Consider the following 21,493-nt stretch of genomic DNA (forward strand, 5'->3'; position numbering starts at 1 on the left):
GGTGACATTCAAATAAAATCCAGCCCTGAAACTAAATGTAGGTTTAAAATAATTATTACGTCATATCATAGGACGACACCGCATTCACACACATTTTCACAAAGTGGGTAGTTCGGGTGTCACTTCTAGCCGAAATCATACTTGACTAAAACAACGACTTTTATAGACTTAAATTGTTGTGCAACACAATATGTAAACTGCCCAGTAAACTGTGGCCATTGTCTTTCAGCTCAAAAAAAGTGGTTTTCTACAGGTGTATGTATAAGACAAAAAAAATCTTGAGAATTGTCATTTACATTTGGTTTATATATTTTGTTCTTTAAACAATACAAATTATTCACATACCACATCTCTTTCAAGCAGTACAAAATACAAGAACTCTTAATTTTATTAAAACATCACATTTATAAATAACTTGTGATACTATTTTCACAGCATCTTGACGAACAGACTCGGAACTGCGTGAAATAATCATAGCTAGCTATGTACATTGTAAACAATATATAACTAATCTGAGACTCACACAAACTAGTCATGACATATATTCCATTTAACATCTATGGGGCTTACTGTAGATACTGTAGAGCTGCTTTTCTCCATTTCTCAAAACAGTGTAAGCCCCATAGAAATATAATTCCTAGAAGGGGATTCGCCATTAAAGTCATCATTGGGTGTCATTGGAGACGTAGCCAGCAATAGACTAGCCTTCAGAGTACATAAATATAATTTCTAGAAGGGACATAGCCCTTCAGATCACAGCAATTAGACTGCCCAGTCAGGAATTCAATTACTATGCTTCAGAGTTCCTTCACTTAGTCATCCTTCTTGTGGGGTAGAGCCGAGCTGTTATCAGCGGTTTTATGAAGCAAAGCCGATCTGTTGTCGTTAGGCAATCCTTCATTATTGTTCCCAACCTTCCCATTGATCAGAGGAGTAGATGGCATTGTAGACTCTGCCCCCTCAGATGTGAGGTACTCGCTGATCAGCTTCTGATAGGTGGGGTGGGTGGTCAGCACTCTGAACAGCTCCTCTGTAGAGATACAACAATGTAGCATTAGGGTTGTTGACAAGGATGTGGATCTCTCAACTTGTCTTTCCTTCAGTCCTCGCTACCTATCTCCTTGGCGCCTCAACTGTATTGGAGAAGGTCCACGGTCACTCCCGTCAGACCTTCTTCTCTAATGGGTTTTGAGAAGGAGGCAAGGGGAGAGGATGCGGGGGAATCAAGGAAAGATTAATTGAGAAAGAGCCAGTAATTAAGAGCGATCATCCGACTGCCCCTCTTTGAAACAGCTTGTGTCACATGATCACAGACTTGGTTTCTGCTCAACAGCCACAAAAAGTTTAATTATAAAACCACTAATAATCAAGGTAAATTGGAATGGGCTGAAAGTAGCCGAGGGTTGAATTTAAAAACCCATGATTTATAATAGTTATGACTGAAAACACTTCATATAATGTATACCGGATGTGTTTAAGTACCATCTGTCCAGATGTAATCAAATAGCATATATATACAGTGGGGCAAAAAAAGTATTTAGTCAGCCACCAATTGTGCCAGTTCTCCCACTTAAAAAGATGAGGCCTGTAATTTTCATCATAGGTACACTTCAACTATGACAGACAAAATGAGGGGGGAATCCGGAAAATCACATTGTAGGATTTTTAATGAATATATTTGCAAATTATGGTGGAAAATAAGTATTTGGTCACCTACAAACAAGCAAGATTTCTGGCTCTCACAGACCTGTAACTTCTTCTTTAGAGGCTCCTCTGTTCTCCACTCGTTACCTGTATTAATGGCACCTGTTTGAACTTGTTATCAGTATAAAAGACGCCTGTCGCACAACCTCAAAAAGTCACACTCCAAACTCCACTATGGCCAAGACCAAAGAGCTGTCAAAGGACATCAGAAACAAAATTTTAGACCTGCACCAGGCTGGGAAGACTGAATCTGCAGTAGGTAAGCAGCTTGGTTTGAAGAAATCAACTGTGGGAGCAATTATTAGGATCCACGCAAGATCTCACCCCGTGGGGTCAAAATGATCACAAGAACGGTAAGCAAAAATCCCAGAACCACACGGGGGGACCTAGTGAATGACCTGCAGAGAGCTGGAACCAAAGTAACAAAGCCTACCATCAGTAACACACTACGCCGCCAGGGACTCAAATCCTGCAGTGCCTGACGTGTCCCCCTGCTTAAGCCAGTACATGTCCAGGCCCGTCTGAAGTTTGCTACAGAGCATTTGGATGATCCAGAAGAAGATTGGGAGAATGTCATATGGTCAGATGAAAACAAAATAGAACTTTTTGGTAAAAACTCAACTCGTCGTGTTTGGAGGACAAAGAATGCCGAGTTGCATCCAAAGAACACCATACCTACTGTAAAGCATGGGGGTGGAAACATCATGCTTTGGGGCTGTTTTTCTGCAATGGGACCAGGACGACTGATCCACATTTACATTTAAGTAATTTAGCAGACGCTCTTATCCAGAGCGACTTACAAATTCCGTGTAAAGGAAAGAATAAATGGGGCCATGTATCGTGAGATTGAGTGAAAATCTTCCATCAGCAAGGGCATTGAAGATGAAACGTTGCTGGGTCTTTCAGCATGACAATGATCCGAAACACACCGCCCGGGCACCAAAGGAGTGGCTTCGTAAGAAGCAATACAAGGTCCTGGAGTAGCCTATCCAGTCTCCAGATCTCAACCCCATAGAAAATCTTTGGAGGGAGTTTAAAGTCTGTGTTGCCCAGCGACAGCCCCAAAACATCACTGCTCTAGAGGAGATCTGAATGGAGGAATGGGTCAAAATAACAGCAACAGTGTGTGAAAACCTTGAAGACTTACAGACAACGTTTGACCTCTGTCATTGCCAACAAAAGGGTATATAACAAAGTATTGAGATAAACTTTTGTTATTGACCAAATACTTATTTTCCACTATAATTTGCAAATACATTCATTAAAAATCCTACAATGTGATTTTCTGGATTTTTTCTCTCTCATTTTGTCTGTCATAGTTGAAGTGTACCTATAATAAATTCCAGGCCTCTCATCTTTTTAAGTGGGAGAACTTGCACAATTGGTGGCTGAGTCAATACTTTTTTATCCCACTGTATAGTTATGTAATTACGGTGTAAAAAAAAGTACCATGTAAATAATGTGTAGAATATACATGTAACGAAAACATTTGTTGGTCCTCCGAAAGAGGGGTCGTGGTGGATGGATCCCCAAAAATTAAAGATATGTTAATTTGATTAATCAAGTTGTTCATTCATTTAAATGTAAATTATGTTAATATAGATTGGTGTCTTGCGTTCAGTGGGCACGCCTCTCCGGGACAGTTCTGAGTACAGCTCCTCTGTGTGGTATTGAGGACTCCCCACTACCGCCCCCATCAGGTCAGACACATCCACCGCTGTCAGACTGCCACTACCCTCTCTGTCATACAGCTGCAGACACACACAGAGCAGATACTTCTAACCCAATATAAACTATACCGTTTATGTAAGTATATAAAGTTAATATACAGTTTAAAATATTCCATTTAGAAAATACAGTACATACATTTACAGTGCATTCGAAAAGTTCAGACCCCTGTATTTAATCCATTTCAGAATAAGGCTGTAAAGTAACAAAATGCGGAAAAAGTGAAGGGGTCTGAATATTTTCCGAATGCACTGTACAAATACAGTACATACAAACACATGTAAAATATACTGTATATGTACAGTTTATAGGTTAAAGCGCCCTCTAAATACTGTATATACAGCCTGGGTTTGTTCCTCTGTTCTTAATCTGGGTGCCAGTCTGTTTCTGCTCGCTTGCCAAACATGCTCGAGTTGCCAAGCGCACAAACAGATCTGGGACCCAGGCTACGTACACACACTTTACAGGTTGAAATGCATAACTTCCTACCAGGTTTAACATCTACTCTAAACATTAACACAGGGGTTATGAATCCATTCTACACGTACACACAAACACCGGGAGAGGTACTTACAGTGAAGGCGATGTGAAGGAGAGACTTGAAGTCCATAAAGCTGGAGACAGCTGCCACACTTAGATAGATCTGTCTGAGATCCACCTTGTCATCCTGCAATGCACACAGACCACATTTACATGCACACCAATAATAAATATATATATATATATATATATATATATATATATATATTACTTGGGATATTCAAGTACTCTGTTTTTGAGTTGATGCATATAAAACATCAAATTCTGTTCACAATAACCCCAAAAAGCTTGTATCCCACAGTAAAACTGTGGAATTATGTGAAACCAGGATAAGATGCCTGGAATATGCTTATCTTAGATGGAATAGTGTGGCACGCTCTCCGTAGTCAATGAGTAAGACCATTAAACAGGTCAACGTTCACAAGGCCGCAGAGCCAGACGGAATACCAGGACGTGTACTCCGAGCATGCGCTGACCAACTGGCAAGTGTCTACACTGACATTTTCAAACTGTCCCTGACTGAGTCTGTAACACCAACATGTTTCAAACTGACCACCATAGACCCTGTGTCCAAGAACATGAAGGTAACCTGCCTAAATAACTACCGACCCGTAGAACTCACATCTGTAGCTATGAAGTGCTTTAAAAGGCTGGTGTGGCTCACATCAACACCACTATCCCAGAAAACCTAGACCACTCCAATTTGCATACTGCCCCAACAGATCCACAGATGATGCAATCTCTATTGCACTCCACATTGCCCTTTCCCACCTGGACAAAATGAACACCTATGTGAGAATGCTATTCATTGACTACAGCTCAGCGTTCAAAACCACTTCCTGTACTCTCTTTCACTCCTGACTGCACGGCCAGAACACCATCATCAAGTTTGCCGATGACACAACAGTGATCACGACAACATGCAGTGCCAGGACAACAACCTCTCCCTCAATGTGAGCAAGACAAAGGAGAAGATTGTGGACTACAGGAAAAGGCGGGCCGAACAGGCCCCAATTAACATCGACGGGGCTGTAGTGGAGCGGGTCGAGAGTTTCAAGTTCCTTGGTGTCCACATCACCAACGAACTATCATAGTCAAAACATACCAAGACAGTCGTGAAGAGGGCATGACAAAACCTTTTCCACCCCAGGAGACTGAAAATATTTGGCATGTGTCCCCAGATCCTCAAAAGGTTCTGTAGCTGCACCATTGAGAGCATCCTGACCGATTCCATCACCACCTGGTACGGCAACTGCTCGGTATCTGACCGTAAGGCGCTACAGAGCGCAGTGCGAACCAAGCTTCCTGCCATCCAGGACCTATATAATAGGCGGTGTCAGAGGAAAGCCCATAAAATGGTCAGAGACTCCAGTCACCCTGTTCTCTGCTACCGCACAGCAAGCGGTACTGGAGCACCAAGTCTAGGACCAAAAGGCTCCTCAACAGCTTCTACCCTGAAGCCATAAGACTGCAGAACAATTCATAAAACCGCCACTGGACAATTTACAGACAACCCCCCTTCCTTTTGTACACTGCTGCTATTCGCTGTTCATTATCTAAGCATAGTCACAACACCCCCACCTACATGTACAGATTACCTCAACTAACCTGTACCCCCGCACACAGACTCTGTACCGGTGCCCCCTGTACAATAGCCTCGTTATTGTGTTACCTTTTTACTTTAGTCTACTTAGTAAATATGTTCTTCTTCTTGAACTGCACTGTTGGTTAATCGCTTGTAAGTAAGCATTTTACGGTTAAGTCTACACGTGTTGTATTCGGCGCATGTGACAAATAAAGTTTGATTTGATACTTTCCTAATGCACTGTACTATTAACTAATATGAAAATCAATTAGGAATATTCTGGATATTCAAAGATTCCATGGATACTCGTGAACAGGATATCAAAAGGTACATATAAACAGCTTATCCCGAATTAGACCGTAAGCAGAATATGAGTTTCTAGCCGGAATACTGTGTGCATGCAAACGTTGTCACTGTTACACAAACAACAGAAACAAAGTACACACAACACCAAGAAATACTCAAAATGTACTGCACACACGCTTGACGCTGGTGGACAATTTTACCTCAGGAGGACTTTACCTTTGAGTAGAGACCACAGATCTTAGCAGCAGTCTGTCTGTCAGTCAGTCCCATAAGAGGGACCAGCTCATCCACAACAGCCCCCCAACCCTGTTCGGACTGACAGCGGTCGAGCATCTGAGTTAGTGCCACCTCAACCTCTGACTCTCTGAGACTGAGGATGGAGAGGGAGAGATGGAAGGAGAGAAACAAATTGAAGGGGAGATAAATGAGAAAGGGAGGTTTCTAGATGACAAGTTAAGAAGTACTGCACACAAGAAGGAGTGCACCTGCGTAGTTAGGATCAAACACAAAGCCATAGATAAATCGCCTACATATACAGTGCAATCTGAAAAAGTATTCAGACAACTGGACTTTTTCCACACTTTGTTACGTGACAGTCTTACTGTAAAACCGATTAAATTGTTGTTTTCTCATCAAATCTACAGTGGAAGTCGGTAGTTTACATACACCTTAGCCAAATACATTTAAACTCAGTTTTTCACAATTCCTGACATGTAATCCTAGTAAAACTGTCTTAGGTCAGTTGGGATCAACACTTTATTTTAAGAATGTGAAATGTCAGAAAAATAGTAGAGAGCGACTTATTTCAGCTTTATTTCTTTTAATTCCCAGTGGGTCAGAAGTTTACATACTCTCAATTACCATTTGGTAGCATTGCCTTTAAATTATTTAACTTGGGTCAAACATTTCGGGAAGCCTTCCACAATAAGTTGGGTGAATTTTGGCCCATTCCTTCTGACAGAGCTGGTGTAACCGAGTCAGGTTTGTAGACCTCCTTGCTCCCTCAAAACAAGCTTTTTCAGTTCTGCGCACAAATTTTCTAAAGGATTGAGGTCAGGGCTTTGAAATGGCCACTCCAATACCTTGACTTTGTTCTCCGTAATATATTTTGCCACGACTTTGGAAGTATGCTTGGGGTTATTGTCCATTTGGAAGACCCATTTGCAACCAAGCTTTAACTTCTTGATTGCTGTCTTGAGTTGTTGTTTCAATATATCCATATACATTTTCCTACTTCATGATGCCATCTATTTTGTGAAGTGCACCAGTCCCTCCTGCAGCAAAGCACCCCCACAATATGATGCTGCCATCCCCGTGCTTCACGGTTGGGATGGTGTTCTTCGGCTTGCAAGCATCCCCCTTTTTCCTCCAAAGATAATCATGGTCATTATGGCCAAACAGTTCTAGTTCTGTTTCATCAGACCAGAGGACATTTCTCCAAAAAGTACAATCTTTGTCCCCATGTGCCGTTGCAAACCGTAGTCTGGCTTTTTTAAAATGGTGTTATGGAGCAGTGGCTTCTTCCTTGCTGAGTGGCCTTTCAGGTTATGTCGATATAGGACTCGTTTTACTGTGGATAGATACTTTCGTACCGGTTTCCTCCAGCATCTTCATAAGGTCCTTTACTGTTGTTCTGGGATTGATTTGCACTTTTCACACCAAAGTACGTTCACCTCTAGGAGACAGAACAAGTCTTCTTCCTGAGCGGTATGACGGCTGTGTGGTCCCACGATGTTTCGACTTGCATACTATTGTTTGTACAGATGAACGTGGTACCTTCAGGCATTTGGAAATTACTCCCAAGGATGAACCAGACTTGGAGGTCAACAAAAGTTTTCTGAGGTCGAAGCTGATTTCTTATGATTTCCCCATTATGTCAAGCAAAGAGGCACTGAGTTTGAAGGTAGGCCTTGAAATACATCCACAGGTACACCTCCAATTGACTCTAATGATTAGCCTATCAGAAGCTTCTAAAGCCATGACATAATTTTCTGGAATTTTCCAAGCTGTTTAAAGGCACAGTCAACTTAGTGTATGTAAACTTCTGACCCACTGGAATTGTGATACAGCGAGTTATAAGTGAAATAATCTGTCTGTAAACAATTGTTGGAAAAATTACTTGTGTCATGCACAAAGTAGATGTCCTAACAACAAATTTGTGGAGTGGTTGAAAAACGAGTTAATGACTCGAACCCAGGCGTATGTAAAGTTCAACTGTACACACGGCACCTCATAATGACAAAGTTAAAACAGGTTTTTAGAAATGTTTGCAAATCTCATTTAAAAAAAAATCTGAAATATCAAATTTACACAAGTATTCAGACTTCACTACTTTGTTGAAGCACCTTTGGCAGTGATTACAGCCTCAAGTCTTCTTGGGTATGACGCAAGCTTGGCACACCTTTGGGGAGTTTCTCCCATTCTTCTCTGCAGATCTTCTCAAGCTCTTTCAGGTTGGATGGGGAGCGTTGCTGCACAGCTATTTTTCAGGTCTCTCCAGAGATGTTCAATCAGGTTCAAGTCCGGGCTCTGGCTGGGCCACTCAAGGACATTTAGAGACTTGTCCCGAAGCCACTCCTGCGATGTCTTGGCTGTGTGCTTAGAATCGTTGTCCTGGTGGAAGGTGAACCATCTCTGAACTTTGCTCTGTTCATCTTTCCCTCGATCCTGACTTGTCTCCCAGTCCCTGCAACTGAGAAAAATTCCCACAGCATGATGCTGCCACCACCATGCTTCACCGTAGAAATGGTGCTAGGTTTCCTCTAGACGTAATGCTTGGCATTAGGCCACAGATTTTAATCTTGGGTTCATCAGACCAGAGAATCTTGTTTCTCATGGTCCTAGGTGCCTTTTGGCAAACTCCAAGCAGGCTGTCATGTGCCTTTTACTGAGGAGTGGCTTCCGTCTGGCCTGATTGGTGGAGTCCTGCAGAGATCGTTGTACTTCTGGATAGTTATCCCATCTCCACAGACAAACTCTGGTGCTGTGTCAGAGTGACCATCAGGTTCTTTGTCACCTCCCTGACCAAGGCCCTTCTCCCCCGATTGCTCAGTTTGGCCGGGCAGCCAGCTCTTGGAAGAGACTTGGTGGCTCCAAACTTCTTCCATTTAAGAATGATGGAGGCCACTGTTCTTGGGCACCTTCAATGCTGCACAAATGTTTTGGCACCCTTCCACAGATCTGTGCCTCGACACAATCCTGTCTGAGAGCTCTATGGACAATTTCATTGACCTCACGGCTTTGTTTTTGCTCTGACATGCACTGTCAACTGTGGGACCTTTCATAGATAGGTGTGTGCCTTTCCAAATCATGTCCAATGAATTGAATTTACCACAGGTGCACTCCAAGCAGGCTGTTGTAGAAACATCTCAGGATGCACTTGAGCTCAATTTCAAGTCTCATAGCAAAGGGTCTGAATAGTTATGTAAATAAGGTATGTTTAAAAAAAAATTGTAATACATTTGCAAAAAATTAAAAACCTGTATTCACTTTGTCATTATGGGGTATTGTGTTTTGATTGATGAGGGAAAAAATATTTTATACATTTTAGAATAAAGTTGTAAAGTAACAAAAATGTGGAAAATACTTTCTGAATTCCCTGTATACAGGCAACTCGCAAAATAATGGAAACACCTGAGTCAATGAGGGGTACACTGCATTTTGAAAGCAAGTGCTTCTACACAGGTGTGGTTCCTAAGTTAATTAAGCAATTAACATCCCATCATGCTTCGGGACATGTATAAAAATGCTGGGCAGGCCATTATTTTGGCCACCATGGCTATGCCCCCATCCACAGAGCACAAGAAGTCACTGATAGGTTTGATGAGCATGAAAACGATGCAGTCTCAGTCGCCAGATGTCAACCCAATTAAACATGTATGAGAGATTCTGGAGTGGTGCCTGAGACAGGGTTTTCCACCATCATTAACAAAATACCAAATTATGAAATTTCTCATGGAACAATGGTGTCGCAACCCTCTGATAGATTCTACAAGTGTCTGGAATTCTATGTGAAGTTTAATTGAAGCTGTTCTGACTCACGGTGGCCACTTTATGTTGGCAGATACTTGTATGTATATATTGTCATGGATTCAGTTCCTAGATTCTAAAGTAGCCATTTCTATAGAACCTTTGCAGGCACGTTTCCAACGTGAATTTGCATTAATGACTTGAGTCAATAGATATGCTCCCAATGTACGGGTTGTCACAGTGATATATATATTTTTGTAAATATAAAAATGTGATAAGGCATTTGTAAACTGTTTTTCTGGAAGCATCTTCCAAGGCCCGTCACACCTGTTCCAACTCAACACTAACAGCATCTCCCCATAATCCCTTTATTCTACTCCTACAGGTAAGCCACACAGGTGACCACCAGGTGTAACTTACAAAATAGGAAGTTCCCATATACATAAGTGTTCATACATTCTATACACAGTAACAAACAAGTTCTACACATGTTCTTCTCTAATACAAAATGGTTATTGTTATGACTCTGCATACGCACACGCAATTGATGACTCCACACAGACAGATAAACCACAGGTGACTGGTGGCACTTTAAATTGGGGAGGGCTGGCTCATAGTAATGGCTGGAACAGAGTGTACTTAACAGTATAAAAACAAATCAAACATAGATTGATACCAATTAATTTACTCCATTCCAGATATTATTATGAGCAGTCATCCCATCACCAGCCTCCTGTGACACACACGTCTCTTACCCGTCTTTGTGCAGCAGTGAGAGGGTTTCTCTGGCTGGGGGTTCTAGGGGGAGGGAGAGCCCCCCTAGCATTCTGGTAGGAACACGCCCCTCCATCACATGGTCTGTAGCTGGGATACCCAAAGTCCTGAAACACATAGGAGATGATACTGTTAGACCACACATACACCTCTCATTCACATAAGCAGTGCCTACTACTTAAACTGCATATGGTTTACTAATCGTACTAGATATTTGGTCAAAACGCCTGCAGTAAACAACAAATATCAGCATACTAGGCTGATCCTACTGAGAATGCATCATCTAATGCGCAATTCTTCTAGATGAAAAGTGTAAATGAGCATAACATCCTGGCATTTAAACCATACTCATTATTTTCTTCTCAAAAAGCCTACAATTTAAAAATGCAAGTACAGGTATTCGTACACAGTCATTAGCCAGGATACACAGAGCCCTGACAAACTCAAAGAGGTAAACTCAGTACTGTTAGAATAACACGCATACAACAAAACACACCTCAAGAAGACTGAGCCCAAAGATGAGATAGACATACATTACAGGCAGTAATTCTGTGTAAACTTACTTGGCCATGAGTTTCTGGACATTGTCTGCATACAGGTTAGGGTCATCCTTCTCTTCCTGAGAGGGGGTGTATACTGGCAGATACTGTAACCAAATCAGAGTACAGGACACTAATACAGGTACTGTAGCCAATAAGAGAACATTCAATTTATAGTTTATAGTGACAGGTAATACAGGCAATCAGAACAGGATATTAATACTGACAGGTAATATCGCTAATAAGAGAAGAGGACATTTACACCGACAGCCAATCTGAAAACAGAACACGATCATACCTCAATAGTAACGTTAGTGTAGAGCTGAGAGCAGGTGTGCCACAGTGTCTCAATCCTGGAGGGAACAACACCAATCAGTGAAATAACATTTAGAAAAGGCTTATTTCCAGTATTATAGATAATGAAGTTGAATGATTATCATATTCCAAAGAAAAATTAATTTAGATGATGCTTTACCAGGTTGTGCCCTTGTGGGTCCAGCGCACAGTATCCTAGAAAAATAAGCCAGTTGTCTTTTAAACTCACACGTGCAGACAGTACATCACCTGATTATGTTCAGAACATTGCATAGCCTACAGGTCACTCAGTTCAAAACACACCCTGTACAGACAAGCTGTTGCACCATTGGAGTTCCAACATGCAAAGATTAACAAGAGTGCCCTCCACTTATATTGGCACCCTCGTTAAATATGGGCAAAACATCTTTGCTATTTATCCTCTTGCTCTTTCATTACAAATATTCACAAAAATCAAACCTTTAATTGAAGTAAAATTATAGAAAAAAAAAAAAAAAAGTGAAATAAATCACAAATATTTTTCTCTGAAACGTGTGACAACTATTGGCACCCCTAAAACTTCTTATGAGTAAAATCTAACTGAAGTATATACCCATTCATATTTTACATTTAAGTTCACCTGAGTGATTAGGAACACTTAAGTGGAAAGCCATGACTTTGCTGTTTCACTGGGGTATAAATATGAGGTGAAACACAGGCCAGGTGCCCATAGTCATCCATTACTATGGGAAAGACCCGAGAATACAGTAATGATGTGTGACAAAGGGTTGTTGAGCTGCACAAACCAGGAAATGGCTATAAGAAAAAAGCTCAACGGTTGAAAATGCCCATTTCTACCATCAGGGCAATGTCCTCTTTCAGGCCGATTGTTTACGTGTTTGAGGAGTGGCCAAAAAATCTCCAAGGATCACAGCTGGAGAATTGCAGACGTTAGTTGGGTCTTGGGTCAGGAAATCTCCAAAACTACATTCACAACTTGTTTGGGAGAGTTGCCATAAAGAAAAAGCCTTTGCTGTCAAACAACAAACTCAAGCACCTACATTTTGCCAAATGTTACTGGAACTTTCATTGGGACTGTGTTCTATGGTCAGATGTCAAAATATAGCATTTTGGAAACAAACACCAGAGGTGGGTTTGGCATAGACAGAAAGATGGCCACACAAAAAAGTACCTCATCCCCACTGTGAAGTATGGTGGTGGATCTAGTGGTTAGAGCGTTGGACTAGTAACCGGAAGGTTGCAAGTTCAAACCCCCGAGCTGACACGGTACAAATCTGTCGTTCTGCCCCTGAACAGGCAGTTGACCCACTGTTCCTAGGCAGTCATTGAAAATAAGAATTTGTTCTTAACTGACTTGCCTAGTTAAATAAAGGTAAAATAAAAAAAATAATTTGATGTTGTGGGGCTGTTTTTCCTTCCAAAGGCCCTGGACAACTTGTTAGGATACATGGTATCATGGACTCCATCAAGTACCAGCAGATATTAAATCAAAACATGACTGCCTCTGCTAGGAAGCTTAAACTGGGCCAGGGTTGGATCTTCCAGCAGGGCAGTGATCCAAAGCACACCTCAAAATCAACACAAAAATGCTTCAATGACCACAAGGCTTTGCCATGGCTATCCCAGTCCCCTGACCTAAACGCCATGGAAAACCTGTGGGATGAGCTGAAGAGGAGAGTCCACAAGCGTGGATCTTGGAGAATCTGAAGGATCTGGAGAGATTCGATATGGAGGAATTGTCTCAGATCCTTTGACATGTGTTCCCCAAACTCATTACACATTATAGAAGAAGAGCTGTTATCTTGGCAAAGGGAGGTTGCACAAAGAATGAAGGGGTGCCAATAATTGTGGCACACATATATTTGAGAACCAACATATATTTGTTTTATGATAAGAATAGATATTTTTACTTGAATTAAAGGTTTGATTTTTATGAATATAAAAGAGGTTTTTCTTCTTCCCCGCAGCCAGTTTTGCTCATATTTACCAAGGGTGCCAACATTAGTGGAGGGAACCGCATCTATGATTAGAAAGCAAACATGGTATTTTCCCACGACCAGAACACTGTAGTCCTTAATAGGAAGGGTGTTCTCAGGCCCAATTCCAATCCATCGGCAAGTCAACTACTCTGTCTGGAGCTGGTCTAGTGGTAGTGCGGTCATCCCAGACCATATATGCTCCAAGGCAGCGGTTCATTCCACCACTCAATTTCTATTTCCCCTCTCTACTCACCACTTTGTTGGGGTAGTGCAGCAGGACTGGTTGGACTGGGACTCCAGCCAGGAAGGCACCTTGAAGGGAGAGAGAGAGAACAGTAAACCAGTCAGCTCACACCTTTCTCCCCTCCCTACGCAACACAACATGCCATCCATTTCTTTAGGTTCGGCATAAGTGACAGTTTGTTGAGTTAAGCCAAGATATTCTTTGTGTGCTCACCAATACCAGGTTCATATGCTATTAGAAATTATATGAACTATTGGAATAGAAGCAAAAGTGCAAACGCCGCCAATCTGGCACCCTAGGCAGGCTAAAGCAAAGGCTAAAAGCATTTGAAAGATTTCAAATAGTACTTGAACCAAGGTCTGGTTCTCACCACGTTTAAACTTGATGAGAATGGTGCCGTTCGTAGTGGTGCCTTCTGGGAACATCAGCATCTGAGAGAGGGAGAGAAAGATCGTGATTGATGAATAGAGACAATGACAGAGATGGGGAGTGAGAAAGCAAGGGAGTTCGTATAGCCAGTCCATCAGTAAGGTTCATTAGGAGGAGAAAGAGGGAGAGAGAGAGAGAGAGAGAGAGAAAAAGATGGAGGGAGGGATAGAGATTGAGACAGTGATTGATATATACTGAGAGAAAGGCGTTAAACCAGTTCTATAACAGTCGTCCATTCATCAGTAATGTTAATTGTTCTATAGTTACATCATTCTAACGTGCCAGTTAACTCAAGAGTCGTCGCGCTACATGGCACAAGACTGATGCAGCGAGGTTACATGCGTGTAACTGGTTGGATGTGAGCCCACGTCGCCTATGTGATAACCCAATGTCTCAACCACTGAAAATCCTTGAACAATTGGGTTTACATGTCTCGGACAAGGCTACTCCGTTACACCTGTTACTTCCATTGGCCAAATAGGACCTTTGAACACTGCTTACCTGTGGCCAGTAGCCGTTGGAGGTGAGCCTCTCTATGATCTGCGCAATAGCTTGTTTCCTGGACTCTGGATTCTTCCTATTTACCATCACTGACTGGTTAAACTCCAGGAGGGCTAAAGGGAGAAAAAAGGAACCATACACAAGGCTGTTATAATGTGACATAACCATAACAACGTGATCATTATATTAGTTAGGACACAAAAGCCACTGAAGGCCTATGCTACTGAAGAGATAGGAAAGGGAATTACAAAGGGAAAAAGGTGAGAAAGAAAGCGGAAAGGTCGGGAAAAGATAGCAGGAGTACAAAAACAAGAAAAGCCATGAGGCAATAGTTTGTTTTAGGAGTTTGTCAACATTTCTCAATACTCCCTGTTCTCCAATCCCTGCCCCATATCTCCTTCCTTTCCCATCCTCCACCCCCCCCCCTCTCATTCTCCATCTCACCCCAACATAGTAGAATGAAGTTGCCCCCAGTGCAGTATTTTATCCCCAGTGATTAAGGTTACCATTTGAGGACAGCAATCAGATACTAGATCTGTGTCTTTTAAGGGCAACTTTGATCCAGAGTCACTCCAAGTATCCCGCATAACACTCACCCCCTATTACAGGCAGGCTCTGGTTCTCCAATCTGGACACCACCTTAGCCAACTGTGTGTGTGTGTGTGTGTGTGTGTGTGTGTGTGTGTGTGTGTATGTACACACACACACACACGTGTCCCACTCCCAGTTACCCCAACACTCACCCCCTATAACAGGGATTTTTTTGTTTTCCGATCGGGACACCACTGTAGCTAACTGGGTTTCCGGCAGCACCAACATGTCCAGGAAGCTACTGTGAGGCGCCACTGCCAGCACAGGAGCCTCCTTACGCCCTGCCCTACGTCCTTTAACCCGGACCCAGAACCCCAGGAAGAAAAACGCTGCCCGGCTCAGGAACCGGATGATGGAATGTAGCAGCCACCAACGCCACCCCGCCACTACTGGCCGGGAGCGTTCCTCCTCTGACAAGCCGGCCCATCGCAGCCGGGCAATAGGCCACATCATCAGGAAGCAGAGGGTGACCAGGAAGATTCGTATGGGGAAGAGGATGGTGCCCAACACAATACCCTGTGGATTGGAGGGACATGTTAATATATGGAGAATAGTAAGTTAAATAGGGTAGGTAGCCTGCAATGTATAATATTCATTACACACACAGATGTACACATTCTGGCACAGGCTACAATGTATCATATTGTATCACAGTTCCTAGACAAGCTGCTACGTGCTACAATGAATCCAGAATATAGATGCGTGCACGGTTGATAATCAACAATAGGTACGTACATGCATGCAGACACACAAACCATTCAAATGTGTCCTCTTTTCAACACAAACTCTTACCACATTTCCTCAAGCATAATAAGACAACTCACCCGTATTCTTTGTGCCCTGGTCAGTTTCAGTTTGTGTATAAATGGGTGAGGGTAATCGGATGTTGCTTGGCGACTGTCCCGCCTCTCCATGGCGACTAGGCAAGCCTTGACAGACTCAATATCTGTAAAAAGTAGGTCAGACCCAACCAGATTTCAAACTAACCCTTTGAGGTTTGATGTGCGAGGTATTCACTGAATGGCGATGAATATCCCGGTGCGTCGACAGTTTAATTCCGCCGCAACTATTTGGCGTTGCGTAAAAAGTTGTGATATAAAAGTTATAAAAGTGCCTCTCAAAATGTAACGTTATCAAGATGCAGAGAGCCAAAACCAGTCCGAGGGATAGGGGGAGTGCGACAGTTGGTTGGATAAAAAGAAACAAAGAAACAAGTTCAAAAGTGAAAACGATCCAAGTGAAATCGAAGATGTGAATCCGAATTTTAAAATTCCAATACGTTGATTTATTGTACTCGAATACAAGGAATTTAATACGAAATGTGCGCTCGTGTCAATGCATATGGCGTAAAAAATAAGAACAACAACTCGCATTGGTGATCTTCTTCGGTGGGGTTTTAGGGCGGACTATATCCTGAAAAGTTATATTACCGCCCACTTTTTCTTCTCCTTCCTCCTGAAAATAAAATATTCCATTGTGGGAAAGGAGGGGGGAATAATATATAAATAACTCGAAACCCGTCCCACTCCTTCAATAACAATCCAATCATGTAAAGTGGTGGGCCGTAGCAAGCTATCTGCTTTCGTTTTCGAGATGACAGATCTGTCGAGGGAGGAGCTATTTATTCTGAAAACATTTCCGTTTGTTGGCAATGTCAAATCTCGGAAATGTTTTCAAAATACTTACTTTTATATTCGCTAGATAGACAGGCAAACGCCACCGAGTACTAAACTGTACACCAATCAAAACGGGTGTACCATGGTACCATCTCTGCTGGTCACGTCTGCCAATCACGTTATACGTCTCTAAGGTCGTAGACAATTGGTGACATCTTGAGAACAAACTAACGTAGCAGGCGCCTGATAATATATACATTTTTTATATATATATTGGGGGAGTTTTTATTCTGCACTGTTTAGATTTGTTGAACAGTGCAGAAAACCTCCCCCGACCGTTTTTTGAAATTGTCGTCAAGCGCCTGCTATGTTATGTTAGTCTCAAGATGTCACCAGCTGTCCACTACCTTTAGATACGGATAAATTGATTGGCAGAGATAGTAAGTACCATGGTACACGAGTTTTGTCTGTAACCTGGTTTCTGAGAATTTCGTATTATTCTGTAGTTAATCCTAAACAATACATTTGGTATGACATGTTACGTTTGTATGGTATTTATTAATTTGTGGATGTCCATCACCCATTTCGTAAAATATGGTACACATTACAATTCGCATTATATGTTGTGAATCTGTACAATATACATTATGTTAACAATTGGAAAATGTATGATATATTGCAGCGCTCAAAATATTTTTTCCCAGTCTGAGCTCGTTTTTTCCCGAGTTCCCAGTTGTCTTCTAACGCACTGTAGTCGGAAATGTGAGATTTCCCAGTTGTTTTGAACTCGGCATTTGCAACAACGTGATTCAGAATGACAAGGTGAACGCGATTGGTCGACAGTCTGCTGTGTGGGGCGTTATACAGTACGTTTCTCCATTCGTGGCCCAAATGAGCCCGACATAATACCCATAAAAACTAGAAGTAAAACACGGAAATGGTTCCAAACTTTTTTCAGCATTTAGTTTATTCATTGTGGATTTTAGAAACACTTCAAATAAGTGTTTCGTGTAGGCTTACCCTGGCGTGACGTTTTGATAACAGTGTAAATCTCTCTCGGACAAGGTGACTTTTATTATTATATTTGGCGCTCAAATTCAAAAATACTAATTGGCATCAAAGCAAACATCTTTAAGCAAACATCATGCAAGACTATACACATCCTTGCAAGCTTCTGTACATCATCTCTAGCTGACACCTTTGCTGTCAGCACACTAGCTACTTTGATCCAAAAATAAAATATATTTTAATTTACTGTTCCATATTTTATTTAACTAATATTTGTTGACTTATTTATACATTGTCTTGTGTCTTGCACATGATTCTATACTAGTAGCAGTAGCTTTTTGCAAAGAAGCTACAGTGCATTTGGAAAGTATTCAGACACCTTCCCCTTTTCCACATTTTGTTACATTACAGCCATATTATAACATGTATTAAATTCTAAATTTTCTTCATAAATGGGGTGGCAGGTAGCCTAGTGGTTAGAGCGTTAGGCCAGTAAATGAAAGTTTGCTTGATTGAATCCCTGAGCTGACAAGGTAAAAATCTGTCGTTCTGCCCCTGAACAAGGCAGTTAACCAACTGTTCGTAGGCTGTCATTGTAAATATGAATTTAGTCTTAACTGACTTGCCTAGCTAAAAAATCTATCTACACACAATACCCCATAATGACAAAGTGAAAACAATTTTTTTGAAATTGTAGAAAATTTAAGAAAAATAAGAAATAGAAATACCTTATTTACATAACTATTCAGACCCTTTGATATGAGACCTGAAATTAAGCTCAGGTGCATCCTGTTTCCATTGGCCATCCTTGAGTTTCTACAAGTTGATTGGAGTCCACCTGTGGTAAATTCAATTGATTGGACATGATTTGAAAAGGCGCACACCTGTCTATATAAGGTCCCACAGTTGACAGTGCATGTCAGAGTAAAAACCAAGCCATGAGGTCGAAGGAATTGGCCTAGAGCTCCGAGGCAGGATTGTGTCGAGGCACAGATCTGGGGGAGTGTACCAAAATAATTCTACAGCATTGAACACAGTGGCCTCCACCATTCTTAAATGGCCACCCGGCCAAACTAAGCAATCGGGGGAGAAGGGCCTTGGTCAGGGAGGTGACCAAGAACCTGATAGTCACTTTGACAGAGCTCCTCTGTGGAGATGGGAGAACCTTCCAGAAGGACAACAATCTCTGGCACAAAATCAATCAGGCCTTTATGGTAGAGTGGCCAGACAGAAGCAACTTCTCATTAAAAGGCACATGACAGCCCGTTTGGAGTTTGCCAAAAGGTATCTAAAGGACTCAGACCATGAGAAACAAGATTCTCTGGTCTGATGAAACCAAGATTGAACTCTTTGGCCTGAATGCCAAGCGTCACGTCTGGAGGAAATCTGGCACCATACCTCAGTGAAGCATGGTGGTGGTAACATGTTGTGGGGATGTTTTTTTAGCGGCAGGGACTGGGAGACTAGTCAGGATCGAGGGAAAGATGGACAGAGCAAAGTACAGAGAGAACCTGCTCCAGAGCGCTCAGGACCTCAGACTGGGGTGAAGGTTCATCTTCCAACAGGACAACGACCTTAAGCACACAGCCAAGACAACGCAGAAGTAGTTTCGGGACAAGTCTCTGAATGTCCTTGTGGCACAGCCTGTGCCTGGACTAGAACCCTATTGAACATCTCTGGAGACAGGAAAATAGCTGTGCAGCGATGCTCCCCATCCAACCTGACAGAGCTTGAGAGAATCTGCAGAGAAGAATGGGAGAAACTCCCCAAATACAGGTGTACCAAGCTTATAGCATCATACCCAAGAAGACTCGTGGCTGTAATCACTGCCAAAGGTGCTTCAAAGTAAGGGGTCAGAATACTTATGTAAATGTGGTATTTTATTTTATTTCTAAAAACCTGTTTTTGCTTTGTAATTATGGGGTATTGTGTGTAGATTGATGAGGAAAATAAACAATTGAATATATTTTAAACTAAGGCTGTAAACTAACAAAATGTGAACAATGTCAAGGATCTGAATACTTCCCGAATGCACTGCAGCTATCTACCTACCTAGATATTAGCAACATACCGTTATTTTACCAGATGCTCTTCTGCTTCAGCTGGTGGAGATTTTTTCTTATTTCTGACAGTTATATGAACAAGGTGAAATCTATTTCAATTGAATGGTGTCAGAATGCACTGCTTTATTAAAGCAATTCAGAACTAACTTATGTTGCAGACTCAAAAGCCTGATTAACTCATTGCAGAATGTATCCATAAGGATGAATGAATAAGCATATTTGACAATACACCTAATCACCCATCAATCACATTTGTTTTAATTAAATCAAAATAGTAAACAATGCATACATGTGCCTTTTATACACAACATAACATATAAATATCTGAATTTAAGTAAACATTAAATTATTTATTCATCAATGCCACAAACCTTGGACATTGAAGTGCACCCTATGAACTATTGTTACTATCCAAGAGTGCACAGATTCTCCCTTTTAGGAATTAGACCAGTAAAAATAACAATGTAAAACAGCATATTGTGCTTTTGTGGGTGAGTTACAAATGGACATTGGATGCTTAAGGTAGCTTTTTATATAAAATACTAGGTTCAACTCCAGCAGAATGAGAAACACTTAGACTCAAAACAAGGAAGCCATGCCTAAACGCAGCTACTGTATATCAACACCCTTCTTGTAAATTTAACAGGCCCATGTTGCTGCTGTCCATTGTAAGCAGTACATTTACCACTGCATTCAGGCTGAACCCCAGAATAAGCAGGACAGCATTACACAGGTGACAAAAAGGTAGTAAAAACAGTACATCACAACACTTTTAAACATGTTATCAAATCAGGAGAAGAAAAAGCGAAGGAAGCAGCATTGGGAAAATGGGTGAAGCTAGGGTGGGTTTACAGAGATAAGATGGAGAGTTCTAAAGTGTTGACACAAATGATAAACTAAGCAATAAGAAGCAACAAACTACTACACATATGAAACAATGTACTCCACAGGCCAGTACAATAGCCTACACATGGAGGGGTACCTAATGGCACAAGTGTGCAGCACTTAGTGGTTATGAGATGGTTTGGCTTGGAAAGGTTTTTTCACCTGGTCATAGTCAGTTGGTGTTGTGCACTGAAGTTCAAGGTGAGAGGAGGAGGACACGTAGATGCGAAAAGGAATTATACAAAGATTAAAGTTTACATGCTATTTGCATGTGACTACTATGAAGGTGAACTGTGTTTGCGTGTGATCAGTTGTGTATTAATTCTGCCGATTCTGTTGAAAAACGTTTCTTAAATAGAACGAAACGGGGATTAACATACCTGAATTTGTCCAATAGAAACTCTTGTTTGCAGCTGTTGGACTAATGATTACACCCTAGATCAGCTAGATGCAGGCAAGCGTGGTTAAGGCGGTATTGAATGTGTCACTTTCTGTTACCTTGATTACTCACATTTCTCGACCTGTGCACCTGTTGTAAACTTTTATTCATAGGCTAGGTTGTAGCAACCTCATGATGGGTATAAGGAAGTAGTAGCCTAAATCTATCGATGTTACATTGAGCTGGGTGAATAGAATATGAATGACAGTCATCTAATATACTGTAATAGAAATAAGTGGCACGTATAGGGGTGGTAATGTGTGAAATAATGGAGTCCA

The 21,493-nt window shown here is 41.6% G+C and overlaps 1 protein-coding gene across 1 annotated transcript; it reads right to left on the reverse strand.

Moving 5' to 3' along the window:
• Window positions 1-285: 285 nt before the first annotated feature.
• On the reverse strand, window positions 286-16,678 carry LOC118392172 (lysophospholipid acyltransferase LPCAT4-like). The gene is made up of 13 exons (XM_035783873.2): window positions 16,029-16,678; window positions 15,357-15,720; window positions 14,614-14,726; window positions 14,054-14,114; window positions 13,693-13,751; window positions 11,621-11,655; window positions 11,444-11,498; window positions 11,170-11,252; window positions 10,588-10,713; window positions 6,080-6,233; window positions 4,007-4,099; window positions 3,320-3,455; window positions 286-1,030 (listed from the first exon to the last, which is right to left on the reverse strand). Exons 1-13 carry the CDS (start codon window positions 16,116-16,118, stop codon window positions 813-815), a joined length of 1,587 nt encoding a protein of 528 aa, XP_035639766.2. The 5' UTR covers window positions 16,119-16,678; the 3' UTR covers window positions 286-812.
• Window positions 16,679-21,493: the final 4,815 nt, after the last annotated feature.

This window comes from Oncorhynchus keta, chromosome 13, assembly GCF_023373465.1.
Source record: "Oncorhynchus keta strain PuntledgeMale-10-30-2019 chromosome 13, Oket_V2, whole genome shotgun sequence".
Taxonomy (NCBI): Eukaryota; Metazoa; Chordata; class Actinopteri; order Salmoniformes; family Salmonidae; genus Oncorhynchus; species Oncorhynchus keta.